The 22,921-nt window shown below is 36.5% G+C and overlaps 1 protein-coding gene across 4 annotated transcripts in view; it reads right to left on the reverse strand.

Moving 5' to 3' along the window:
- LOC127837471 (uncharacterized) overlaps positions 1-22,921 on the reverse strand; it is a 72,756-nt gene that overhangs the window by 40,116 nt on the left and 9,719 nt on the right. For 3 of the 4 annotated variants that reach the window (XM_052364601.1, XM_052364604.1, XM_052364603.1), the window contains exons 2-3: positions 13,826-16,231; positions 71-164 (exon numbers count right to left, since the gene is read on the reverse strand). In XM_052364601.1, coding sequence (XP_052220561.1) covers positions 71-164; positions 13,826-16,231 — 2,500 coding nt within the window. The remainder of the gene's footprint in view (positions 1-70; positions 165-13,825; positions 16,232-22,921) is intronic. The other variant, XM_052364602.1, reaches the window with a different exon arrangement.

Genomic DNA, 22,921 nt, shown 5'->3' on the forward strand with positions numbered 1-22,921 from the left:
ATCTTTCGATCCAGGGGCATAAAAACAAATAAAACTACATGTTAGGCAAGAAAAAGCTATGTACGTTCACCTGAGGCCTTCCTCTTTCTGTGTTCCCCAATGTTGGTTGATTCTGACCCGTCTTGTTGACTCTCTGCTCTCTCTTGCCGAACCTTATCAGACACCTACAACGCATCACAAAATTAGTCAAAATTCAAATTAGATCAAAACACCTGTAAATAACAGCAAAGAAAGAAGAAGAATATCAGTTAAAATGATGGATGTTCCCCGATTATACGCTTTGCGACTATATCAGTTATTTGTGCGCAAACTAGATAAACATTCTGACCCCAGATGACCCAAATACAATCCGAATCCAGATTATATCAAGATAAACATTCTGACCAAATTTCATAAAGATTGGATGGAAACTGTGACCTCTTTTGTCTACACAAGGTTTTTCTATTATTTGACCTAATGACCTAGTTTTTGACCCCAGATGACCCAAATACAATCCCAACCCAGATTCATCAAGATAAACATTCTGACCAAATTTCATAAAGATATGATGAAAACTGTGACCTATATTGTCTACACAAGGTTTTTCTATTATTTGACCTAGTGACCTAGTTTTTGACCCCAGATGACCCAAATACAATCCCAACCCAGATTTCATCAAGATTAACATTCTAACCACATTTCATGAAGATTGGATGAAAACTGTGACCTATATTGTCTACACAAGGTTTTTCTATTATTTGACCTAGTGACCTAGTTTTTTACCCCAGATGACCCAAATACAATCCCAACCCAGATTTCATCAAGATTAACATTCTAACCACATTTCATGAAGATTGGATGAAAACTGTGACCTCTATTGTCTACACAAGGTTTTTCTATTATTTGACCTAGTGAATTAGTTTTCTACCCCAGACGACCCACATACAATCCCAACCCAGATTTCAACAAGATAAACATTCTGACCAAATTTCGTACGATTGGATGAAAACTGTGACCTCTACTGTCTACACAAACAAATTGTTGACGGACGGACGCACGACGGACACCTGACATCACACGGTCACATAAGCTCACCATGTCACTTCGTAACAGGTGAGCTAAAAACATGACATGATTTACTTATAAAACACTTTTTTTACTTCACTTAGTAAAGTAAACAAGATGTGTTTGTGAAACACTATGTCCTAATATATTTGACCTTTGACCTTGAAGGTTGACCTTGACCTTTCACCACTCAAAATGTGTAGCTCCATGCATGCCAAATATCAAGTTGCTTTCTTCAATATTGCAAAAGTGTACATTAAATGAGCAATTTTGACCAATATATTTGACCTTTGACCTTGAAGGAACACCTTGACCTTTCACCACTCAAAATGTGCAGCTCCATGAGATACACATGCATGCCAAATATGAAGTTGCTATCTTCAATATTGCAAAAGTTATGGCAAATGTTAAAGTTGGCGCAAACAAACAAACAAAGCAACAAACCAACAGACAGGGCAAAAACAATATGTCCCCCACTAATTAAAATGTTACTTTAAAAGGCAAATTAAACATTTGTTTTATTTGGAGTGCATTCCATTAAAAACTTGTATTTATTTATTTTCACTGCTGTTTTCATCTATTTCTATTTTAATTTGTATTATACTGATTTGTCACTCACTATGTAATATCTGCAGATGTATCAAACTCTTATTTTTTGAGCTGACACTTAAATGAATTTCATATGCAGAATCGCAAAAAATCACAACCCTGATAAAAATTTCATCAAATTTGGATCATTAGCGTCAGGGATCTCACATAGAAAAGTAACATATTAATAATCAACTGAACAGTTCCTGAACAATAATTACACCAGAATGACCTGACAAGGATGCCTATGTCCATGGTTTAGGGATGCTGCGTATCAAGCTTCAATCAATTCTCATCATTTGTGTCTGAGATCTCACCCGGAAACAAAGTGTGACAGGCATGATATAATAATAAACAAAGGGCAATAAAAAAAAAAAATCATTATGAAAAAAATCATAGGACCTAAATGACCTGACAAGGAGGAACATGCTCACTCTATATGGAAGCTGTTTATCAAGTTTCATCGAAGTTAGATCATTAGTATCCAGGATTTTTCACTGATAAATAGTGTGACAGACAGAGTATGTTAAATGAAGAAAGAAACTACAATCAGGGAAATTCGTTTCAGACCCACCTAAAGTCAATGCCATCAAAATTGAAATTCGGACAAACGAACAAAGCACCCACTTTATTGCCCCCGCTTTCTCCTTTTGGGGAACGTTAAAATCGTGACATATTGTATATACATGTACACATGTATTTAGTTAGGCCTATTCTCAATTTAGCAATACAAATGAAATTCTCTACAAACATTGAATGAAATAATAAAACACATATATTACAAAAATAGTATAATGCGTATAAAATTAGTTTATGAAATATGTCATGATTGCAAAGCAGAAAAAAGAAGAAACCGTCAGAGAAGGGTGATGCTCCCCAAAGTTTTTTTTTGTTACAATATTGCACTATATATTCAGACAAAAGGAAACGTCTTGAAGGCACAGAAGTTGGGGGGACAAGAATTTTTTTATATAAAATTTCAAAAGGGCCATAACTCTGCAAAAAATCATCCGACCAGAACCCGCTGATAATATGCACATCTCCTCTTGGTAGTGAAGCTTCCCATAAAGTTTCATTGAATTCCGTTCATTAGTTGCTGAGAAATAGCCTGGACAAGAAATGCACTATATGTACAGTTAATGGAAAATTTCAAAGGGCCATAACTCTGTGACAAATCATCCGACCAGAACCTGCTGATAATATGCACATCTCCTCTTGGTAGTGAAGCTTCCCATAAAGTTTCATTGAATTCCGGTCATAAGTTGCTGAGAAATAGCCTGGACAAGAATTGCACTATATGTACAGTTAATGCAAAATTTCAAAGGGCCATAACTCTGTGAAAAATCATCCGACCAGAACCCGCTGATAATATGCACATCTCCTTTTGGTAGTGAAGCTTCCCATAAAGTTTCATTGAATTCCGGTCATTAGTTGCTGAGAAATAGCCCGGACAAGAATTGCACTATACAGGGGTGTCAATTGGTTAAAATCTAAAATCCTGAAAATAGGCCTATCGTTTTTGGGCCAGAGCAAAGAAGGGTTAATAATTCATGTAACTTTGTTAACTATTGTAAATAATTAATGTAACTTTGTTTACAATTGTATATAACTTTGTAAACATTATGTCAAAGTAAAATAATTTGTGTTTAAGATGACATTTTGTGACAATAATCTTAAAATTCCATAAAAAAATCCTCTGATTTATATCAATATCAAAATTGGTCCTTAAGGGCCAAAATCCTGATTTCAGGCATAATCCTGAACTTTGACGCCTCTGCTATATGTACAGTTAATGGAAAATTTCAAAGGGCCATAACTCTGTGAAAAATCATCCGACCAGAACCCCCTGATAAGATGCACATCTCCTCTTGGTAGTGAAGCTTCCCATAAAGTTTCATTGAATTCCGGTCATTAGTTGCTGAGAAATAGTCCGGACAAGACTTGCACTATATGTACAGTTAATGCAAAATTTCAAAGGGCCATTACTCTGTGAAAAATCATCCAACCAGAACCCGCTGATAATATGCACATCTCCTCTTGGTAGTGAAGCTTCCCATAAAGTTTCATTGAATTCCGGTCATTAGTTGCTGAGAAATAGCCCGGACAAGAACTGCACTATACACAGTCAATGGAAAATTTCAAAGGGCCATAACTCTGTGAAAAATCATCCGACCAGAACCCGCTGATAATATGCACATCTCCTCTTGGTAGTGAAGCTTCCCATAAAGATTCATTGAATTCCGGTCATTAGTTGCTGAGAAATAGCCCGGACAAAAATTGTGCACGGACGGACACACGGACGGACACACGAACAGACGGACAGACGAAGCGGCGACTATATTCTCCCCCTAAAAAAATTTGGGGGAGCTTAAAAACAGCTGAATGGATAAAGATTTGCAGCCATACAGCCCAGAGTCTGTAAAATCTGTTGTACTATTAGCTACAGGGGTCGGCCTAGGGTCAAATTTTAAGGAAAAGTCACTTCTCTCTTGACTGGCATTTAAGGAGAAGTGAGCAGAAATAAACAAGAAACCGTCGGACACGGGTGATGCTCCCCAAAGGTTTTTTTTGTCACAATATTGCACTATATATTCAGATAAAAGGGAACGTCTTGAGGGGCATAACTTTGAACAAAATAATACGACTTTTTTCAAAAACGAAAATTTTCAAAGGGCCATAACTCTCTAAAACAAGAGCACCGCCTTGCGGGTGCAGACCGCTCATCTATTTTTCTTTTAAAAGGTGAAGGGACTCTCAATTTAAATCACAAAGGAGGGAGGGGTGGAGTGAAGAGGGGTGTATAGTGTGAGGATATGGTCATTTATTACATTATCTTCCAAAAATGCGAACAAAAATGCAAAAAAATAAATAAAAAAAAATTATACAAATTAATATTTGTGTTTTTTAACCGTTTCCAAAAAAAATGTGGGGGGTGGGGGGGGGGGGTATAGTGTGAGGGTGTGGTGGTCATTTGTGAGATGATCTTAAAAAAAAAAATTGGGCGGGGGGGGAGATTCGGGGGGGGGGAATTTTAGCAAAATTTAATAATTTTACCTTGATAGTCAAGGTCATTCAAATGTCAAGGTAAAATTCAACTGGCCAGGTACATTAACCTCATGTTAGCATGAAAGTATTTGAAGTTTAAAAGCAATAGCCTTGATACTTTTGAAGTAAAGTGGATCGAAACACAAAATTTAACCATATATTCAAAGTTACTAAGTCAAAAAAGGGCCATAATTCCGTAAAAATGACAACCAGAGTTATGCAACTTGTCCTTTTACTGTCCTCTTATGATAGTTTGCGAGTGTTCCAAGTATGAAAGCAATATCTATGATACTTTAGGGGTAAAGTGAACCAAAACACAAAACTTAACCAAATTCTCAATTTTCTAAGTATAAAGGGCCCATAATTCCGTCAAAATGCCAGTCAGAGTTACATAACTTTGCCTGCACAGTCCCCTTATGATAGTTAATAAGTGTTAATAAGTGTTGCAAGTATGAAAGCAATAGCTTTGATACTGTAGGAATAAAGTGGACCTAAACACAAAACTTAACCAAATTTTCAATTTTCTAAGTATAAAAAGGGCACATAATTCTGTCAAAATGCAAGCCAGAGTTATCTAACTTTGCCTGCCCAGTCCCCTCATGAAAGAAAGTAAGTGTACCAAGTTTGAATGCAATAGCATTGATACTTTCTGAGAAAAGTGGACCTAAACGCAAAACTTAACCGGACGTCGACGCAGACGCAGACGCCAAGGTGATGACAATAGCTCATAGTTTTTTTTCAAAAAATAGATAAGCTAAAAATCATCTAACCAGAACCCACAAATAACATGCGCATCTCCAAGAGGTAGTTAAGCTTCCCATAAAGCTTCATTGAATTCCAGTCAGTAGTTGGGGAGAAATAGCCCGGACAAGAATTGCACTATATGTACAGTTTATAGAAAATTTCAAAGCGCCACAACTCTGTGAAAAATCATCCGACCATAACCGGCTGATAATATGCACATCTCCTGTTGGTAGTCAAGCTTCCCATAAAGTTTCATTGAATTCCCATAATAAGTTGCTGAGAAATAGCTCGGACAAGAATTGCACTACATGTATATGTACAATGGAAAATTTCAAAGGACCATAACTCTGTGAAACATCATCCGACAAGAACCGGCTGATAATATGCACATCTCCTCTTGGTAGTGAAGCTTCCGATAAAGTTTTGTTGAATTCCAGTCATTAGTTGCTGAGAAATAGCCCGGACAAGACTTGCACTATATGTACAATGGAAAATTTCAAAGGGCCATAACTCTATGAAAAATCATCCGACGAGGACCGGCTGATAATATGCACATCTCCTCTTGGTTGTGAAGCTTCCCATAAAGTTTCATTGCATTCCAGTCATTAGTTGCTGAGAAATAGCCTGGACAAGAATTGCACTATATGTACAATGGAAAATTTCAAAGGGCCATAACTCTGTGAAAAATCATCCGACCAGAACCGGCAGATAATATGCACATCTCCTCTTGGTAGTGAAGCTTCCCATAAAGTTTCATTGAATAGTTTCTGAGAAATAGACCGGACAAAAGTTGTGCACGGACGGACACACGGAAACACGGACAGACAGACGAAGCGGCCACTATATGCTCCCCCCAAAATAAAGTTTGGGGGAGCATAAAAAAGTTATGTTTTTTGGTAATATCTTATCTATCTTGTAATAAGTTGCATTATTTTACCATTTTAAATCACTAAATACAAAATGTAAATTAAGAATCCTGCTCTTTCATTTAATTCAATTGTTCATTGAATTAGCAATCAAGTAAAAAGAAAACGACTAAATAGACAACTTACATTAAGCATTCAAGTGTGCATAAAAGTGCGTATATTGTTTACATCCACAACCCACCCACCCCACAAACAAAATAAATATTCTTTTTGAGTGGGGGGAATTCGATATAAAAAATTAATAATTAATTTAAAATCTGAACAAGGGACAAAATTGTCACAAAACCAGGTTTTCAATTCTTTTTAAAGTCTGATCATAAAGGTAGACAATTCAAAATGTGCATTGTTACCCCCCTTGTTTCAAATCAATCTATTTTTACTTGTGGCAACCTTGATTTCAATTTGAAAAAAAAAATCTGATAAAGGGAGACAACTCAAAATGTGCAATGTTACTGATTGTTCGTAGTTAGCCCTCTTGTTTCAAAATCAATTTATTTTTAGTCGTGGCGACCTTGACCTTTGAGATATCGACGTTATTCTTTCGCGTGACACAACATCCAATGATGGTGAACAAATGTGCCAAATGATTTTAAAATCTCACAATGAACGACATTGTTATGGCCCAGACAAGCTCATTTGTGGCCATTTTTGACCTTTGAACTCAAAGTATGACCTTGGAGATATCAACGTAATTCTTTCGCGCCACACACCATCTAATGATGGTGAACAAATGTGCCAAATGATTTCAAAATCTCACAATGAACGACAAAGTTATGGCCCTGACAAGCTTGTTCCGCCCGCCCGCCAGCCCGCCTGCCGACATTCGCTTATCTAATAACCATTTTTTTCCTTCGAAAAACCTGGTTAAAAACAAACCGACCAGAACCCGCTGATAATACAAATGTATGCACATCTCCTCTTGGTAGTGAAGCTTCCCATAATGTTTCATTGAATTCCGTTCATTAGTTGCCGAGAAATAGCCTGGACAAGAAATGCACTATATGTACAGTTAATGGAAAATTTCAAAGGGCCATAACTCTGTGAAAAATCATCCGACCAGAACCCGCTGATAATATGCACATCTCCTCTTGGTAGTGAAGCTTCCCATAAAGTTTCATTGAATTCCGGTCATTAGTTGCTGAGAAATAGCCTGGACAAGAATTGCACTATATGTACAGTTAATGGAAAATTTCAAAGGGCCATAACTCTGTGAAAAATCATCCGACCAGAACCCGCTGATAATATGCACATCTCCTCTTGGTAGTGAAGCTTCCCATAAAGTTTCATTGAATTCCGGTCATTAGTTGCTGAGAAATAGCCCGGACAAGAATTGCACTATACAGGGGTGTCAATTGGTTAAAATCTAAAATCCTGAAAATAGGCCTATCGTTTTTGGGCCAGAGCAAAGAAGGGTTAATAATTCATGTAACTTTGTTCACTATTGTAAATAATTAATGTAACTTTGTTTACAATTGTATATAACTTTGTAAACATTATGTCAAAGTAAAATTATTTGTGTTTAAGATGACATTTTGTGACAATAATCTTAAAATTCCAGAAAAAATTTCTCTGATTTATATCAATATCAAAATTGGTCCTTAAGGGCCAAAATCCTGATTTCAGGCATAATCCTGAACTTTGACGCCTCTGCTATATGTACAGTTAATGGAAAATTTCAAAGCGCCATAACTCTGTGAAAAATCATCCGACCAGAACCCCCTGATAAGATGCACACCTCCTCTTGGTAGTGAAGCTTCCCATAAACATTCATTCAATTCTGGTCATTAGTTGCTGGGAAATAGTCCGGACAAGACTTGCACTATATGTACAGTTAATGCAAAATTTCAAAGGGCCATTACTCTGTGAAAAATCATCCAACCAGAACCCGCTGATAATATGCACATCTCCTCTTGGTAGTGAAGCTTCCCATAAAGTTTCCTTGAATTCCGGTCAAAGGTTTCTGAGAAATAGCCTGGACAAGAACTGCACTATATGTAAAGTTAATGGAAAATTTCAAAGGGCCATAACTCTGTGAAAAATCATCCGACCAGAACCCCCTGATAAGATGCACATCTCCTCTTGGTAGTGAAGCTTCCCATAAAGTTTCATTGAATTCCTGTCATTAGTTGCTGAGAAATAGTCCGGACAAGACTTGCACTATATGTACAGTTAATGCAAAATTTCAAAGGGCCATTACTCTTTGAAAAATCATCCGACCAGAACCCGCTGAAAATATGCACATCTCCTCTTGGTAGTGAAGCTTCCCATAAAGTTTCATTGAATTCCGGTCATAAGTTGCTGAGAAATAGCCCGGACAAGAATTGCACTATACACAGTCAATGGAAAATTTCAAAGGGCCATAACTCTGTGAAAAATCATCCGACCAGAACCCGCTGATAATATGCACATCTCCTCTTGGTAGTGAAGCTTCCCATAAAGTTTCATTGAATTCCGGTCATTAGTTGCTGAGAAATAGCCCGGACAAAAATTGTGCACGGACGGACACACGAACAGACGGACAGACGAAGCGGCGACTATATGCTCCCCCTAAAAAAATTTGGGGGAGCTTAAAAACAGATGAATGGATAAAGATTTGCAGCCATACAGCCCAGAGTCTGTCAAGTCTGTTGTACTATTAGCTACAGGGGTCGGCCTAGGGTCAAATTTTAAGGAAAAGTCACTTCTCTCTTGACTGGCATTTAAGGAGAAGTAAGCAGAAATAAACAAGAAACCGTCGGACACGGGTGATGCTCCCCAAAGGTTTTTTTTGTCACAATATTGCACTATATATTCAGATAAAAGGGAATGTCTTGAGGGGCATAACTTTGAACAAAATAATAAGACTTAAAATTTTCAAAGGGCCATAACTCTCTAAAACAAGAGCACCGCCTTGCGGGTGCAGACCGCTCATCTATTTTTCTTTTTAAAGGTGAAGGGACTCTCAATTTAAATCACAAAGGAGGGAGGGGTGGAGTGAAGAGGGGTGTATAGTGTGAGGGTGTGGTCATTTATTACATTATCTTCCAAAAATGCGAACAAAAATGCAAAAAAATAAATAAAAAAAAATAATACAAATTAATATTTGTGTTTTTTAACCGTTTCAAAAAAAATTGTGGGGGTGGGGGGGTATAGTGTGAGGGTGTGGTGGTCATTTGTGAGATGATCTTTAAAAAAAAAATTGGGTGGGGGGAGATTCGGGGGGGGGGGGGGGATTTTAGCAAAATTTAATAATTTTACCTTGATAGTCAAGGTCATTCAAATGTCAAGGTAAAATTCAACTGGCCAGGTACATTAACCTCATGTTAGCATGAAAGTATTTGAAGTTTAAAAGCAATAGCCTTGATACTTTAGAAGTAAAGTGGATCGAAACACAAAATTTAACCATATATTCAAAGTTACTAAGTCAAAAAAGGGCCATAATTCCGTAAAAATGACAACCAGAGTTATGCAACTTGTCCTTTTACTGTCCCCTTATGATAGTTTGCGAGTGTTCCAAGTATGAAAGCAATATCTATGTTACTTTAGGGGTAAAGTGGACCAAAACACAAAACTTAACCAAATTCTCAATTTTCTAAGTATAAAGGGACCATAATTCCGTCCAAATGCCAGTCAGAGTTACATAACTTTGCCTGCACAGTCCCCTTATGATTGTTAATAAGTGTTAATAAGTGTTGCAAGTATGAAAGCAATAGCTTTGATACTGTAGGAATAAAGTGGACCTAACACAAAACTTAACCAAATTTTCAATTTTCTAAGTATAAAAAGGGCACATAATTCTGTCAAAATGCACGCCAGAGTTATCTAACTTTGCCTGCCCAGTCCCCTCATGATAGAAAGTAAGTGTACCAAGTTTGAATGCAATAGCATTGATACTTTCTGAAAAAAGTGGACCTAAACGCAAAACTTAACCGGACGCCAACGCAGACGCAGACGCCGACGCCAAGGTGATGACAATATAATTTTTTTTCAAAAAATAGATAAGCTAAAAATCATCTAACCAGAACCCACAAATAACATGCGCATCTCCAAGAGGTAGTTAAGCTTCCCATAAAGCTTCATTGAATTCCAGTCAGTAGTTGGGGAGAAATAGCCCGGACAAGAATTGCACTATATGTACAGTTTATAGAAAATTTCAAAGCGCCACAACTCTGTGAAAAATCATCCGACCATAACCGGCTGATAATATGCACATCTCCTGTTGGTAGTCAAGCTTCCCATAAAGTTTCATTGAATTCCCATAATAAGTTGCTGAGAAATAGCTCGGACAAGAATTGCACTACATGTATATGTACAATGGAAAATTTCAAAGGACCATAACTCTGTAAAACATCATCCGACAAGAACCGGCTGATAATATGCACATCTCCTCTTGGTAGTGAAGCTTCCGATAAAGTTTTGTTGAATTCCAGTCATTAGTTGCTGAGAAATAGCCCGGACAAGACTTGCACTATATGTACAATGGAAAATTTCAAAGGGCCATAACTCTGTGAAAAATCATCCGACCAGAACCGGCAGATAATATGCACATCTCCTCTTGGTAGTGAAGCTTCCCATAAAGTTTCATTGAATAGTTTCTGAGAAATAGCCCGGACAAAAGTTGTGCACGGACGGACACACGGAAACACGGACGGACAGACGAAGCGGCCACTATATGCTCCCCCCAAAATAAAGTTTGGGGGAGCATAAAAAAGTTATGTTTTTTGGTAATATCTATATATCTTGTAATAAGTTGCATTATTTTACCATTTTAAATCACTAAATACAAAATGTAAATTAAGAATCCTGCTCTTTCATTTAATTCAATCGTTCATTGAATTAACAATCAAGTAAAAAGAAAACGACTAAATAGACAACTTACATTAAGCATTCAAGTGTGCATAAAAGTGCGCATATTGTTTACATCCACAACCCACCCACCCCACAAACAAAATAAATATTCTTTTTGAGTGGGGGGGAATTCGATATAAAAAATTAATAATTAATTTAAAATCTGAACAAGGGACAAAATTGTCACAAAACCAGGTTTTCAATTTTTTTTAAAGTCTGATCATAAAGGTAGACAATTCAAAATGTGCATTGTTACCCCCCTTGTTTCAAATCAATCTATTTTTACTTGTGGCAACCTTGATTTCAATTTGAAAAAAAAATCTGATAAAGGGAGACAACTCAAAATGTGCAATGTTACTGATTGTTCATAGTTAGCCCTCTTGTTTCAAAATCAATTTATTTTTAGTCGTGGCGACCTTGACCTTTGAGATATCGACGTTATTCTTTCGAGTGACACAACATCCAATGATGGTGAACAAATGTGCCAAATGATTTTAAAATCTCACAATGAACGACATTGTTATGGCCCAGACAAGCTCATTTGTGGCCATTTTTGACCTTTGAACTCAAAGTATGACCTTGGAGATATCAACGTAATTCTTTCGCGCCACACACCATCTAATGATGGTGAACAAATGTGCCAAATGATTTAAAATCTCACAATGAACGACAAAGTTATGGCCCTGACAAGCTTGTTCCGCCCGCCCGCCAGCCCGCCTGCCGACATTCGCTTATCTAATAACCATTTTTTTCCTTCGAAAAACCTGGTTAAAAACAAACATTTTAACTACCTTACGTCATATTTCCAGTTGAAACAACAATAAAACTAGTAAGATAAACAAGTCTTTAACAATCACAACACTGTCAGGGAATGACATCATTAAAACCTATGCCTAAACAAGAATATCAGTGAAACTGATGGATGCTCCCCGATGATGAGCGTTGTCAATATATGTGTTAATTGTGTAACCACCTTTAAAAAATCTATTATTAGCCTCGGTGACCTTGACCCCAGTGACTGCAAACCTCATCAAAAGGTACAGGTCCATGCAAGGTACCTTCATGCCAAATAAGTATGAGATCGTTAAAATATTGAAGGCGCAATGAGAAACTGTAACAAAAGTGTGACAGAAGAAAATCTATTGTTAGCCTCGGTGACCTTGAACCCAGTGACCTAAAACCTCATCAAAAGGTAAAGGTCCATGCAAGGTACCTACATGCCAAATATGTAAGAGATCGGTAAAATATTGAAGGCACTGTGAGAAACTGTAACAAAAGTGTGACGGAAGTAAGGAAGGAAGGACTAACTGGCAACTTTAATTTATTATGCTCCCTACAAAATGTCGGGGAGCAGAAAAATCTGCAAGCCTTTATCCACACCTGTCAATGGTATCAGTCAATATCAAAGGCCTTTGATGTGAATGCCAAGTCTGGGCAAGTTTCTAAAGAGTTACAGCTGTAAGCTTGTAACACATCAACAGGTGGCAGTTTCAAATGGCATTAATAAATTCCACATTACTGGATGCATGCACGAACTATCAAGAACTATCAAGAACTATCGGACAGTTCACTGGATATTGAATTCTTAACAGGTGTGAAGAAATAAATTGTGTTTGATGGGATTTAAATAGAAGGTTGTTTTGACTTGAAAATTAGGGCGAAAATGGATTTCTCCTAGCTCATGATATAAAGCCACATTTGCCAACTTTCAGAGAAATTCTCGCAGTCTCCCTCTTGGCCTACCCCTGAGCTAAGGCTCCATACTTTCATATTGTAATACAGTATGCTTTACAAATGTTGTAAAGCAAATTTAATATAAGCCTTGCTTTGGGAAAACCCGGTTTAATACATGTGCAAGAAGTGTTGTCCCAAAAAAACCTGTGCAGTCTACAAAGGCTTATTGGAAACGCCACTCTCCAACTTAACTGGATTTTTTAAAAGAATAAATTTCCTTAAAAAAAATAATTCAATAAAAGCGGAAAGTGTTGTCCTTGATTAGCCTGTGCATTCAAACCATTTTTACACATGAATTTAAACCATTTTGTGCACATGCATTTAAACCATTTTGTGCACATGCATTTAAACCATTTTGCGCACCTGCATTCAGGTTTTTTTTTCCTTCTTTGTGACCCGCCGATCATCTGCCCTTTCCCCTCCGATTTTTTGTTCCCCTCAGCTGGTAAATTTTCCCCTAGATTTCATTTTCCCCTCCAAAAAAAAAAAAAAAAAAATTTTTTTTTTTTTTTTTTTTTTTTTAAACCTTTAAATATATAAGTTAACCTGATCCAGTGTAGAAAAAAAGAAAAAATATTGCATAATTAAATTTTCTGTTTCCTTGAATTTGTTTTAAAAACAGAAAAAATATGCTTAATTGATTATTAAGACTTTCCTTATTTTCCCCAAAATCCGGCGTTTCGTGTGATTTTTTCCCCCAAAATCTGGCGTTTCGCGCGATTTTTTTCCCCTAAAAAAAGGCCAGGCCCTTTCCCCAAAATCAGATAAAAACCCCTGGCATTTAAAACATCTTTTGCACGTGCATATAAACCATTTTTTGCACATGCATTTAAACCCGTTTTCCCAGAGTGCCGTTCTTTTTAATGAAATGTGACTGCATGAATGGATGAGAGTCATGATCACAAGGGTTCCTATACCTGCCTCACCTTTCGCCCACTAGAGACGATCTGCGTGTGACTGCCAGCCTTCAGGAAAGAGTCTAGCGTGCGATGCGTGTTTGGATCAATCCCTTGGCGCACAGTTTTCCTTGCTTTCTTTGAGGACGATTGAGCGGCGCTAAATGATCGTTTGTAATTCTTGGTTAGCATGTCTAGCGCGTTGATCTGTTGTGAGGCAAGGACACCACCACTGCCTGGTGTTGTAACATCAGGAGAAGTGGTGTATGATATCACAGCTGATTGCGTCTGCGTCTGCATAAAGCCACTTTGTGTTTTATCATTTGAGACATTGGATTTGTTTTGAAGCAAATCACTATGGGTACCATTTGTGCTTCTTTCAGAATCGATACCACCAGTTGAAGATTTAGAAGCATTTTCTATTTCATTCTCTACCTGTCTTTCTTCAGATTCCTTTTTTCTTCCTTTCTTCATCATTTTTAGTTCCCCAGGAAGTTTATAAGCACCCATTTTCCTTCCTTTTTTTCGCTTTATTTTTCTTTTTAAGGGATTCTTAGATTTGCCAGGGGATTTTGATTTCGGTGAGTGAACTGGGGATTGGTTTGGTTTTATTAGTTGTTCAGGGGACGGAATTTTAACTGGATCAAAGGCCTTTCTTTTAGATGCTTTTGGAATATCTAAGACACCTTGTTTTTCTAATTCTTTCACATTAAATGTCAAAGAGGTGAGAGATTGAGCAGTTGGTTTGGGTTTTAAATCTGGCATCACAGACATATTGTTACCAGACACACAAGATTTTCTTGCTTTCCCTTGTTTTGGTGCTGCAGGTTTTGGCTTTTGACTATCCAACTCAGCTTTGTTAGTTATTTTAGATAATAGCTGATCCAATTTCTGACTTTTCTCTAACAACTTACCAGGAGATCTTACTGGTGCAACTACACCATCAGGCACTTGATTGACTTGAATTATTTCATCTTGTTCTATCACATCTTTATCGTCTTTCCTTTGCTCTTTCACCATTTCGTCTTGTAATAATTTCATATCGTCCTTATTATTAACTAACTGATTTTCTTTCTCAACTTTCCCTGTAACTAATTCTTTCTCATTATTTGGTAAATCTTTATGTTCATTGTGTTCTAATTCTTCACCATCCTTTTCAGATGCTGCAACCAAGTTTTGTTCATCTTTAATAACTTTACCTGTTTGTTCATCTGCCACGTCCAAATCTTTTTCAAGCCTTTCAATGGTTTTTAATTTATCACTTACGTGCTTATTGTCTTCTATCACACCAATTATTTCAACACTGCCATTAGGAATAGGTCCAGTAATATTTAGTACCGAAACATCACTTTGTTCTTCAGTATTTCTTAGTTCACTAACAACAGAATTATCACTATTCACCTCCTTTGTTAAAGATGGTGGTCCCGAACATGTAACAGTTAGCTCATCGACCACTTCTTTTTCAATTTTATTGTCTTCAACACCCCTAAAAATTTCAAGTTCCGCTGGATCACTAGTTTCAGTTAAATGTTTTGCTGCCACATTTGTATCGGATGATTCTACAACAGTTTCAGATCCTGTTTCATCAACCGACATGTTTTTGGAGTCGGTGAGCCCAGTGTCATCAGAGGTAGACACCCTCAATTCCCCCATAGATTCTTGTGACATTTCCCCAATGGATACTTGTGACAATTCCCCAATGGATTCTTCCCTTAATTCTTGTGACTCATCCAGCTCCATTTTGGTGTCTAACTGAGAAATGTCACTATAAGCGTGTGTTGATTCCTGTTCTTTATTAGGTTCACTTTTATCTTCTGTTGCTTCATGTCCTTTATCCGGTTCTTTGACAGCGGTTTCAACACCATCTAAGCCATTTTTATCTGCAACTTCACCATTAAAGAGAGCTATTTCCTTTCCACTATTAACCATTTCATTTTCATCAAGTTTGTTACCGGTTTCAGGAACTCCATTCAACAAACATGAGTCTGAGTTCTTAGAAGCAACCTCTGACGTGTCTTCTAAAACTTGACTTGTAACAAGATCGTCAACATCACCATTTTTAACAATATCACCATTGGCAATTGGAGCATCTTGTTTACTTTTACTGCAATCTATATTATTCTCAGTTTTGTCATTTAAATGCTGTCCAGACTTCGTAAGAACAAAATTCAAGAGGTCATTGGCAGCAATTTTTTCAGGACTGGTCGATTTGTTGGCAATAACACTATCAGCTTCTATATTTCCATTTTCATGACATTCAGTACCACCTTTACCATCTGTTATGGTCTCTGTGCAACCTATGCTTGCATAGTCTTTGAGTGCATTAGTCTTCGCACATATGGACTTCATCTGACATTCTAGCTTCTCTTCTGTAGAATCTTCCTTGGTTGTTTCATCGCCCTCCATTCCATTGCAGGCAGAACCATCCTGAAAGTATACATTTAGAATTTAAGACTGCTGGAACATTTACAGAACAATATCAATAACAGGGCCATTCTTAAAACAAGAGGGCCATGGGCCCTAAGGCGCTCACCTGAGACCCAAAGGAACTAAACTATTCTGGGAAGGTGGAGTTCAAAATAATTAAAGTACTTCATACAGACGGGCGTACATTCTTAACTTGTGCTTTATCGTTTGATTATTTAGTGTAAAATCTTCAAAAGAGGACGAGTGCTGAGCAGACAGGCAGTAGTACAGACCAGGGTCTTCCCCAGGCCATTTAAGCGCCCCCTTGCCGGGGCGCTTGAATTTCGAAATCAGAGTCCCCGGGGCGCTTGAAATTTTCCGATCAGTGTATTCTTCAGTAAAGAAAGTGGAGATTGTCCAAACAAATCAAGGTTTCCCCATCAGTTGTATCAATATTCCCTGTTTTAAAAGAGCACTCGGTACCTACTTTCACATGTAATCGCCATAAACACCACATGGGGTAATGGATAATCCACTGATAAGAGAATAGCATGCCGCGTGGATCGATTATTCTAGCCATATTACACGGTCATTTAAATGCTGACAAGGATGTATCTGGTAACTTTCCAGTCGTCAAACTGTGAAGTTCATCGTCCAATCGGTTACGCGAATGCTTATGAGGGCGGGGTTAACTATCGACCATTATTTTTGATTTACGTCGGGCATGAAGTAAGAGTTTATCGCAGCTTGATTAGCAAGAAGTTGTACCATTTGAGTAATATAAAATCGGTAATTAGTACAGTACAGAACATTAAAGACGGTTTCGGGCATCATCATCACACCTTTTTACTGTAAACAAGTGTTACCTATGACTCATAATTAATACGAGAAATTAATTGCAAGTGGTAAACAATTAATTATTATAGCGAGTAAGTTGTGCAAATGACTCCCGGTTACAATTATGTGATAACAATTTATTTAATTCCAGTACATGTATATTTCAACATGTCCATTTATAGAACTGATTCACCTCGTTTTTCTGACATTTATTCGACACGTTATGCGCTGTAACAAATTTTCGTTGAATTAACTACGCACACATGTAAATGTTTCGTCCGATAATCGATAGTTAGAAGACTGATGATGGCAACCGGCCGTGATCCTCGTGGACAATGTGAATTTCATGCATAATTCCGTCAAAACATTTATTCGACTCGTAAAGCGTTTAAACAATTTATCCTTGAATTTATAACGCAACGGTTGTTGAAATCTCAAATGGGAATAATTAAATTTGTAATCCGAAACCCATTCGCGTAAGTCGATGTTAACGCGTTTTTAATCCGAAACACACTTCCGAATGTAAATGTTACCGCAACGTTAAATATTTTTGCTTCAAATTAGCAGTGCAAATTTATTTTGTGTCGAATCTTTTTCTTAATTAAAAAGAGCGCGAAAATTATGCAGCATGTACAACGTCGCGTCTTTTGCATACAAATGGCGTGTGTTGAGCGTTTTAACAAGCACACAACAGGTCTAGGGATTGACGCATATTCAGAGGCAATATTTCATCAAATCTATAAATAGTCACTTAAAAAATGGCAAGGTTTGTGTTAAATAAATAACTGAAAGCTTTTATCGTAAATATTTACCAGAAAGAGATTGATAAAAACGGAATAAACGCGATTATCGGATAATAAATAGAAACTTGAAAAATAGTAAGTATACAGTAATAGAGTCGGGTTGAAACGGATGTATTGGGGAATCGTTCGAGTCGGGATTTTACTATCTGTGCGGAAAAGTTTTAAAACAATTAAACAATATAAAAAAAAATATTTTTTAATGACTGGTGGATTTTTTTGAAGAGTCATAGCGCACCAAATGACGTCTTTTAACGCTGTTTTTCTTTGAGTTATAACGCACCACAGAACGTGAATTGACACGTTAAATTAAAAAAAAAAATCAACGTCGGGAGGGGACACCCCTCCCCAACCCACCCCCAATCGGCCCCGGGGCGCCTGAACAAATTCCTGGGGAAGGCACTGCAGACTTAGTGTGCTCTATTATTAGAATACATTTTCACTGTTTTTCCATTCAAAGTTATTTGATACTCTGATTTTCAAGTAATACTGCATTTCACATATCATACATGACGTACATCTGTATATAAAATTAATTAGAATAATGGTATTTCTGACTTTCACATAATACTGTATTTCACATATCATCCATGTAGGCCTACATGACTTTTGTATATCTATCTGTATTTATGATTTAAAATGAAATTTCATACTTCATTTAAGAGTTAATTTTTGTTAATTATTCACATTTGTAAGTGTTGTTTGTAAACAATTCCTCTACGCTTCTACTCTTTATTTACAACCAATGCAAAACTAAAATGCATTTTAATTGTGAAATTTATTCTCAAATACAAGCTGCATTTAATATCATAAGTATCGCAAATAGTTGGTTTTAGTACATTTTCTCTATCTCTTTAATTCTTGAACAAAGTATATCTGTGATATGATACGTGTACATGTAGACACGATAGTTTTTTGTCAATAAATGTTCAACAGTAAAGTTGGAGAATATTTCAATCTATTTTTTATTGATCAATATAATTGAATTTTGACAACAGTTGTTGCCTAAGCTGTAAAGGATTTTTTTACGTACATATCTTTACTTTTTCTTCTTGATATTCATAATATACACTGGGACTTTGTGATAGTTATAAGTTAAATAATAGCCATATTGAGTAAGTTCAATCAGGCATCACTGTACTTAAAGCTAAGAAATATGAAATATCACGCCCATTAAATTTATGTATATTGTATAAACCTTTCTTGGAAATATATAAGTACATAATTTTGCTATTTCAAGAGCTTGCTTCAATGTTGTAATATGTTCTTTTTATGCAGTCAGCATGCTGATTTTTATACGAAAATAAATGCCAGACAGATGTATTTATGTGTTTATCTCTATATTGATACCACTGTATAGCAATTGCTATTCCATTCTGTTCACTGCAAAGGGCTGTAAACAAGGGGTTAGGCATCAAGCAACTGTCAGAGATAATGAGGTACCTGCTGTGGCTAATGGTTATTTCAGTGGTCTGCGGTCACTAAATTACATGCAACAAAATGTGTGAAAAGTGGCCAGCACAGGAATTTGGGGCCTGACTCTAAACTGTTATATACAGTTGTTTCTCCCCTAAGTAATTTTCTGTGAAATCAATATTACTACTTAAATTTTGAGATTATTTAATATGGGTTTTCAGATGGCAAAAATACGTTTGTTGCACTTCATCCCCAACCAATCATCAACATAATAATCCTTTGTTATTATGGCCATGTTTTTCAAATGTTCACGACTATTTTCAAACTCGTCCAAGGTATCCACATAACCAATGTTTTGAACAAATTTCATGATTAGGCAAAAAATGTGACTTCTAGAGTGTTCACAAGCTTTTTTACTATATAAATATAAGGAAAAAGACCCCCCCCTGGCAGCCATGTTTTTTTACCGATCTGAACCATTTTCAAACTCAACCGTCCTATCAAGAAAACAAATGTTCTGATCAAATTTCATGAAGATTGGACCAAAAATGTGTCTTCTTGAGTGTTCAAATGTTTTCACTATATACATATAGAGAAAACTGCCCCGCCCCCTGGTGGCCAGGGGAATTTTTCCCCCCAAAAGGGGAAAAAAGTATACTTTTCAGGTGGGGGACTGCAGCCGAAATTCGTCGGAAGATTTGATAGATTGAGGGCCCTGTTTAGCCATATAAGGAATACTGCCCCGCCCCCTGGTGGCCATGTTTTTCAATGGACCGAAACCATTTTTGAACTCAACCAACATATCATTAAGACAAACATTTTGACAAAGTTACATGAAGATTGGGCATCAAATTTGACTTCTACAGTGTTCACAAGGTATTTCTTTTTTTTGACCTAGTGACATAGTTTTTGACCCAGCATGACCCAGTTTCGAACTCGGTCGAGGTATCATTGGGACAAATTTTCTGACCAAGTTTCATGAAATTTGGACAATAAATGTGGCCTCTAGAGTGTTCACAAGGCAAATGTTGACGACGCACGCACGCACGACGGACAAAAGGCGATCACAATAGCTCACCATGAGCACGTTGTGCTCAGGTGAGCTAAAAAAATCAAGAGGTGTTTGTCAGAAACACAATGCGCCCTATTGCGCCGCTTTGAAGCCATATATTTGACCTTTGATCTTGAAGGATGACCATGACCTTGACCTTTCACCACTCAAAATGTGCAGCTCCATGAGATACACATGCATGCCAAATATCAAGTTGCTTGCTATCTTCAATATTGCAAAAGTTATGACCAAGGTTTAAGTTTTGGTTAAAGTTTTGGAACACACACATACACAGACACATACAATAACAGACAGGCCAAAACAATATACCCCCGATCTTTCGATCCGGGGACATAAAAAAAAATTACTATACCGGTAACCCAGTAGGAGTTGACAGCACAATCATCATATGACTATATACATGTAGATTATAGTGGAAAACAGACAAAAGGCTTAAGTTCATTTCTAAACGATCATCTTCATATTAAGGTCATTCAACTTAAAGGTTAAAGTGAGTATGCACGATTTTTATATGTGTTAAAATAAAATTGTAATATATTGATAAAAATATGTTTCAATAACACAAAATAGGCAAGAAAAATTATACATTAAAGACGAATGTCATAAAATGCAGCAAAGACAAATTAGCGCCCCGAGCAAATTGTGACGAAGATATTTCGTACATATTTTCCTACAATAACCGAAGCATTCGTCTTTTTATTAGGATCGGAGTAAGTGTTTGTGTGTCGTATGAATAGATATTGTTTCAGAAAATTGAAATGATCCGTAAAACTAAATTTAGATTTACATCATACATGCATGATATACATGCTGGCGATTTTGACTGAATAGACATTTTCGATTTCAGAATTAAATATCTGGCTTATTTCGCATTTTTTGACACGTTCTTCTTAACTTTTATTTTAATTTATATTAAAATATATGTATAATAAGTTTTTACATATTTTATATCAATTCATAAATATTTGACAAAATCGTGCATACTTGCTTTAAAGCGAGATCCAAAAAGTAGTTATAGCAGACTTCAATACACAATCTTCAGTGGACTATATTTTCTTAAGAGGAAAAACAGACAAAGGGCCATAATTCTGCCAAAACTCATCACGGCCAAGATTCCTTTTTTAACAATCATCCTCACCATAAGATCATTCAACTGTAAATCAAAAATATGTCTGAGCATGTAGAAATGGAAACATGTATCATTTGTATTATCTTACTTAATTGGCCAATAAAAAAAACTCTTTTTTTAATATTTGGGACTGGCATTTAAACCACAATGGACCCTCAAGGCTAAACAATTACACATCAGAACTCTATGGCACGTTAAATTACAAATTGTTCTTTGATGTGCAAATATATACTTCGAAGTGTATTTCATGTTTGTACTTCAAAGTACATATTGTACGTCGAAGTACATTTCTCTTTTTGCCTAGTAGGTCTTGTTGACTTTTGACCCAAATGGTACGCCATAGAACTCAGGCTAAATAATTACACATCAGAACTCCAAACTGCTGTTTACAGGCCAATTTGAGTCAGACAGGAAAATTAAAGCCATACTTTAAAGTTTTGTTTGTGTCTTCAAATATTACTTTCAGTTTCAGTTCACACTGAGCCAAAATTAAAATTATGGAATAAAAGTTGGTAAAAAAGTGGGGGGTTTTAAGTTATGTTTCTGAACACAAATAAGTAAATAAACATGTCCCATCTAAGTTTTGCCAGTTTTTATACACTACTCAAAATTTACTAAGGATCACTTTTTATTTTCACATTATCTTCAATTTTGGATAACGTTCCTTTTAAATTGTTATTTTGCAGGTTTTGATATTAGAATGTGCGTTTTTGATTTTATTTTTATGTATTGATTTATCATTGATGCGTGACGCTGGCTGAATTTAGCTAGGGGTGATCTTCAAATTACACATACTATAAAAAGTGATCCTTACCAAATTTTGAATAATATATTTTATTGCCGTTCTTTGTCTCATTTCACAACAATGATATGGATACTTAACTGTTTTTTAAGTTGCCAGTACTTAATTCTTCTTTGCAATGTATTTTATACCAAATAGCAGAACAAAGTCTTACATTACAACTCAACAGCAAAAAATAAATGAAACAAGAAGATTGTACCAGTAAAAGAAGGAGAATAGGGTCAGGCTAAGGATGTTGGTCTTGATCTCAGTTATAAGGAACAGAAGGCAGGAGCTTTTCTGCTATTAAAAAAGGCCATTATATGGAACCGATCCCAAACCGAAAGAATTTTATTTTCATTTTCCCCTAACATGCCCAGGAAAAGGCCTGATGTGTCAATATTTGTTGATAAAAAAAATCCTAATTCGGTCCATTTTGTCAATTAACGATTTAAAAAATCCCAATTCGACCAGACTTTTCCCCAAAATGGCTAGGAAAACCCCTGGAAGGACATGTATTTATCCACAAGATCCTTTATAACAATATCTAGACATACACAAGGATCATCCTAGCCCAAAATTTTAGGGAAAAGTGATTTCTCCTTCCAATTTTATTAGGGAGAAGTGAGCCGACCTTTGATCAAACGCGTAAAGGGACTTTTATATTAAAGTTTCA

Source organism: Dreissena polymorpha, chromosome 7, assembly GCF_020536995.1.
Source record: "Dreissena polymorpha isolate Duluth1 chromosome 7, UMN_Dpol_1.0, whole genome shotgun sequence".
Taxonomy (NCBI): Eukaryota; Metazoa; Mollusca; class Bivalvia; order Myida; family Dreissenidae; genus Dreissena; species Dreissena polymorpha.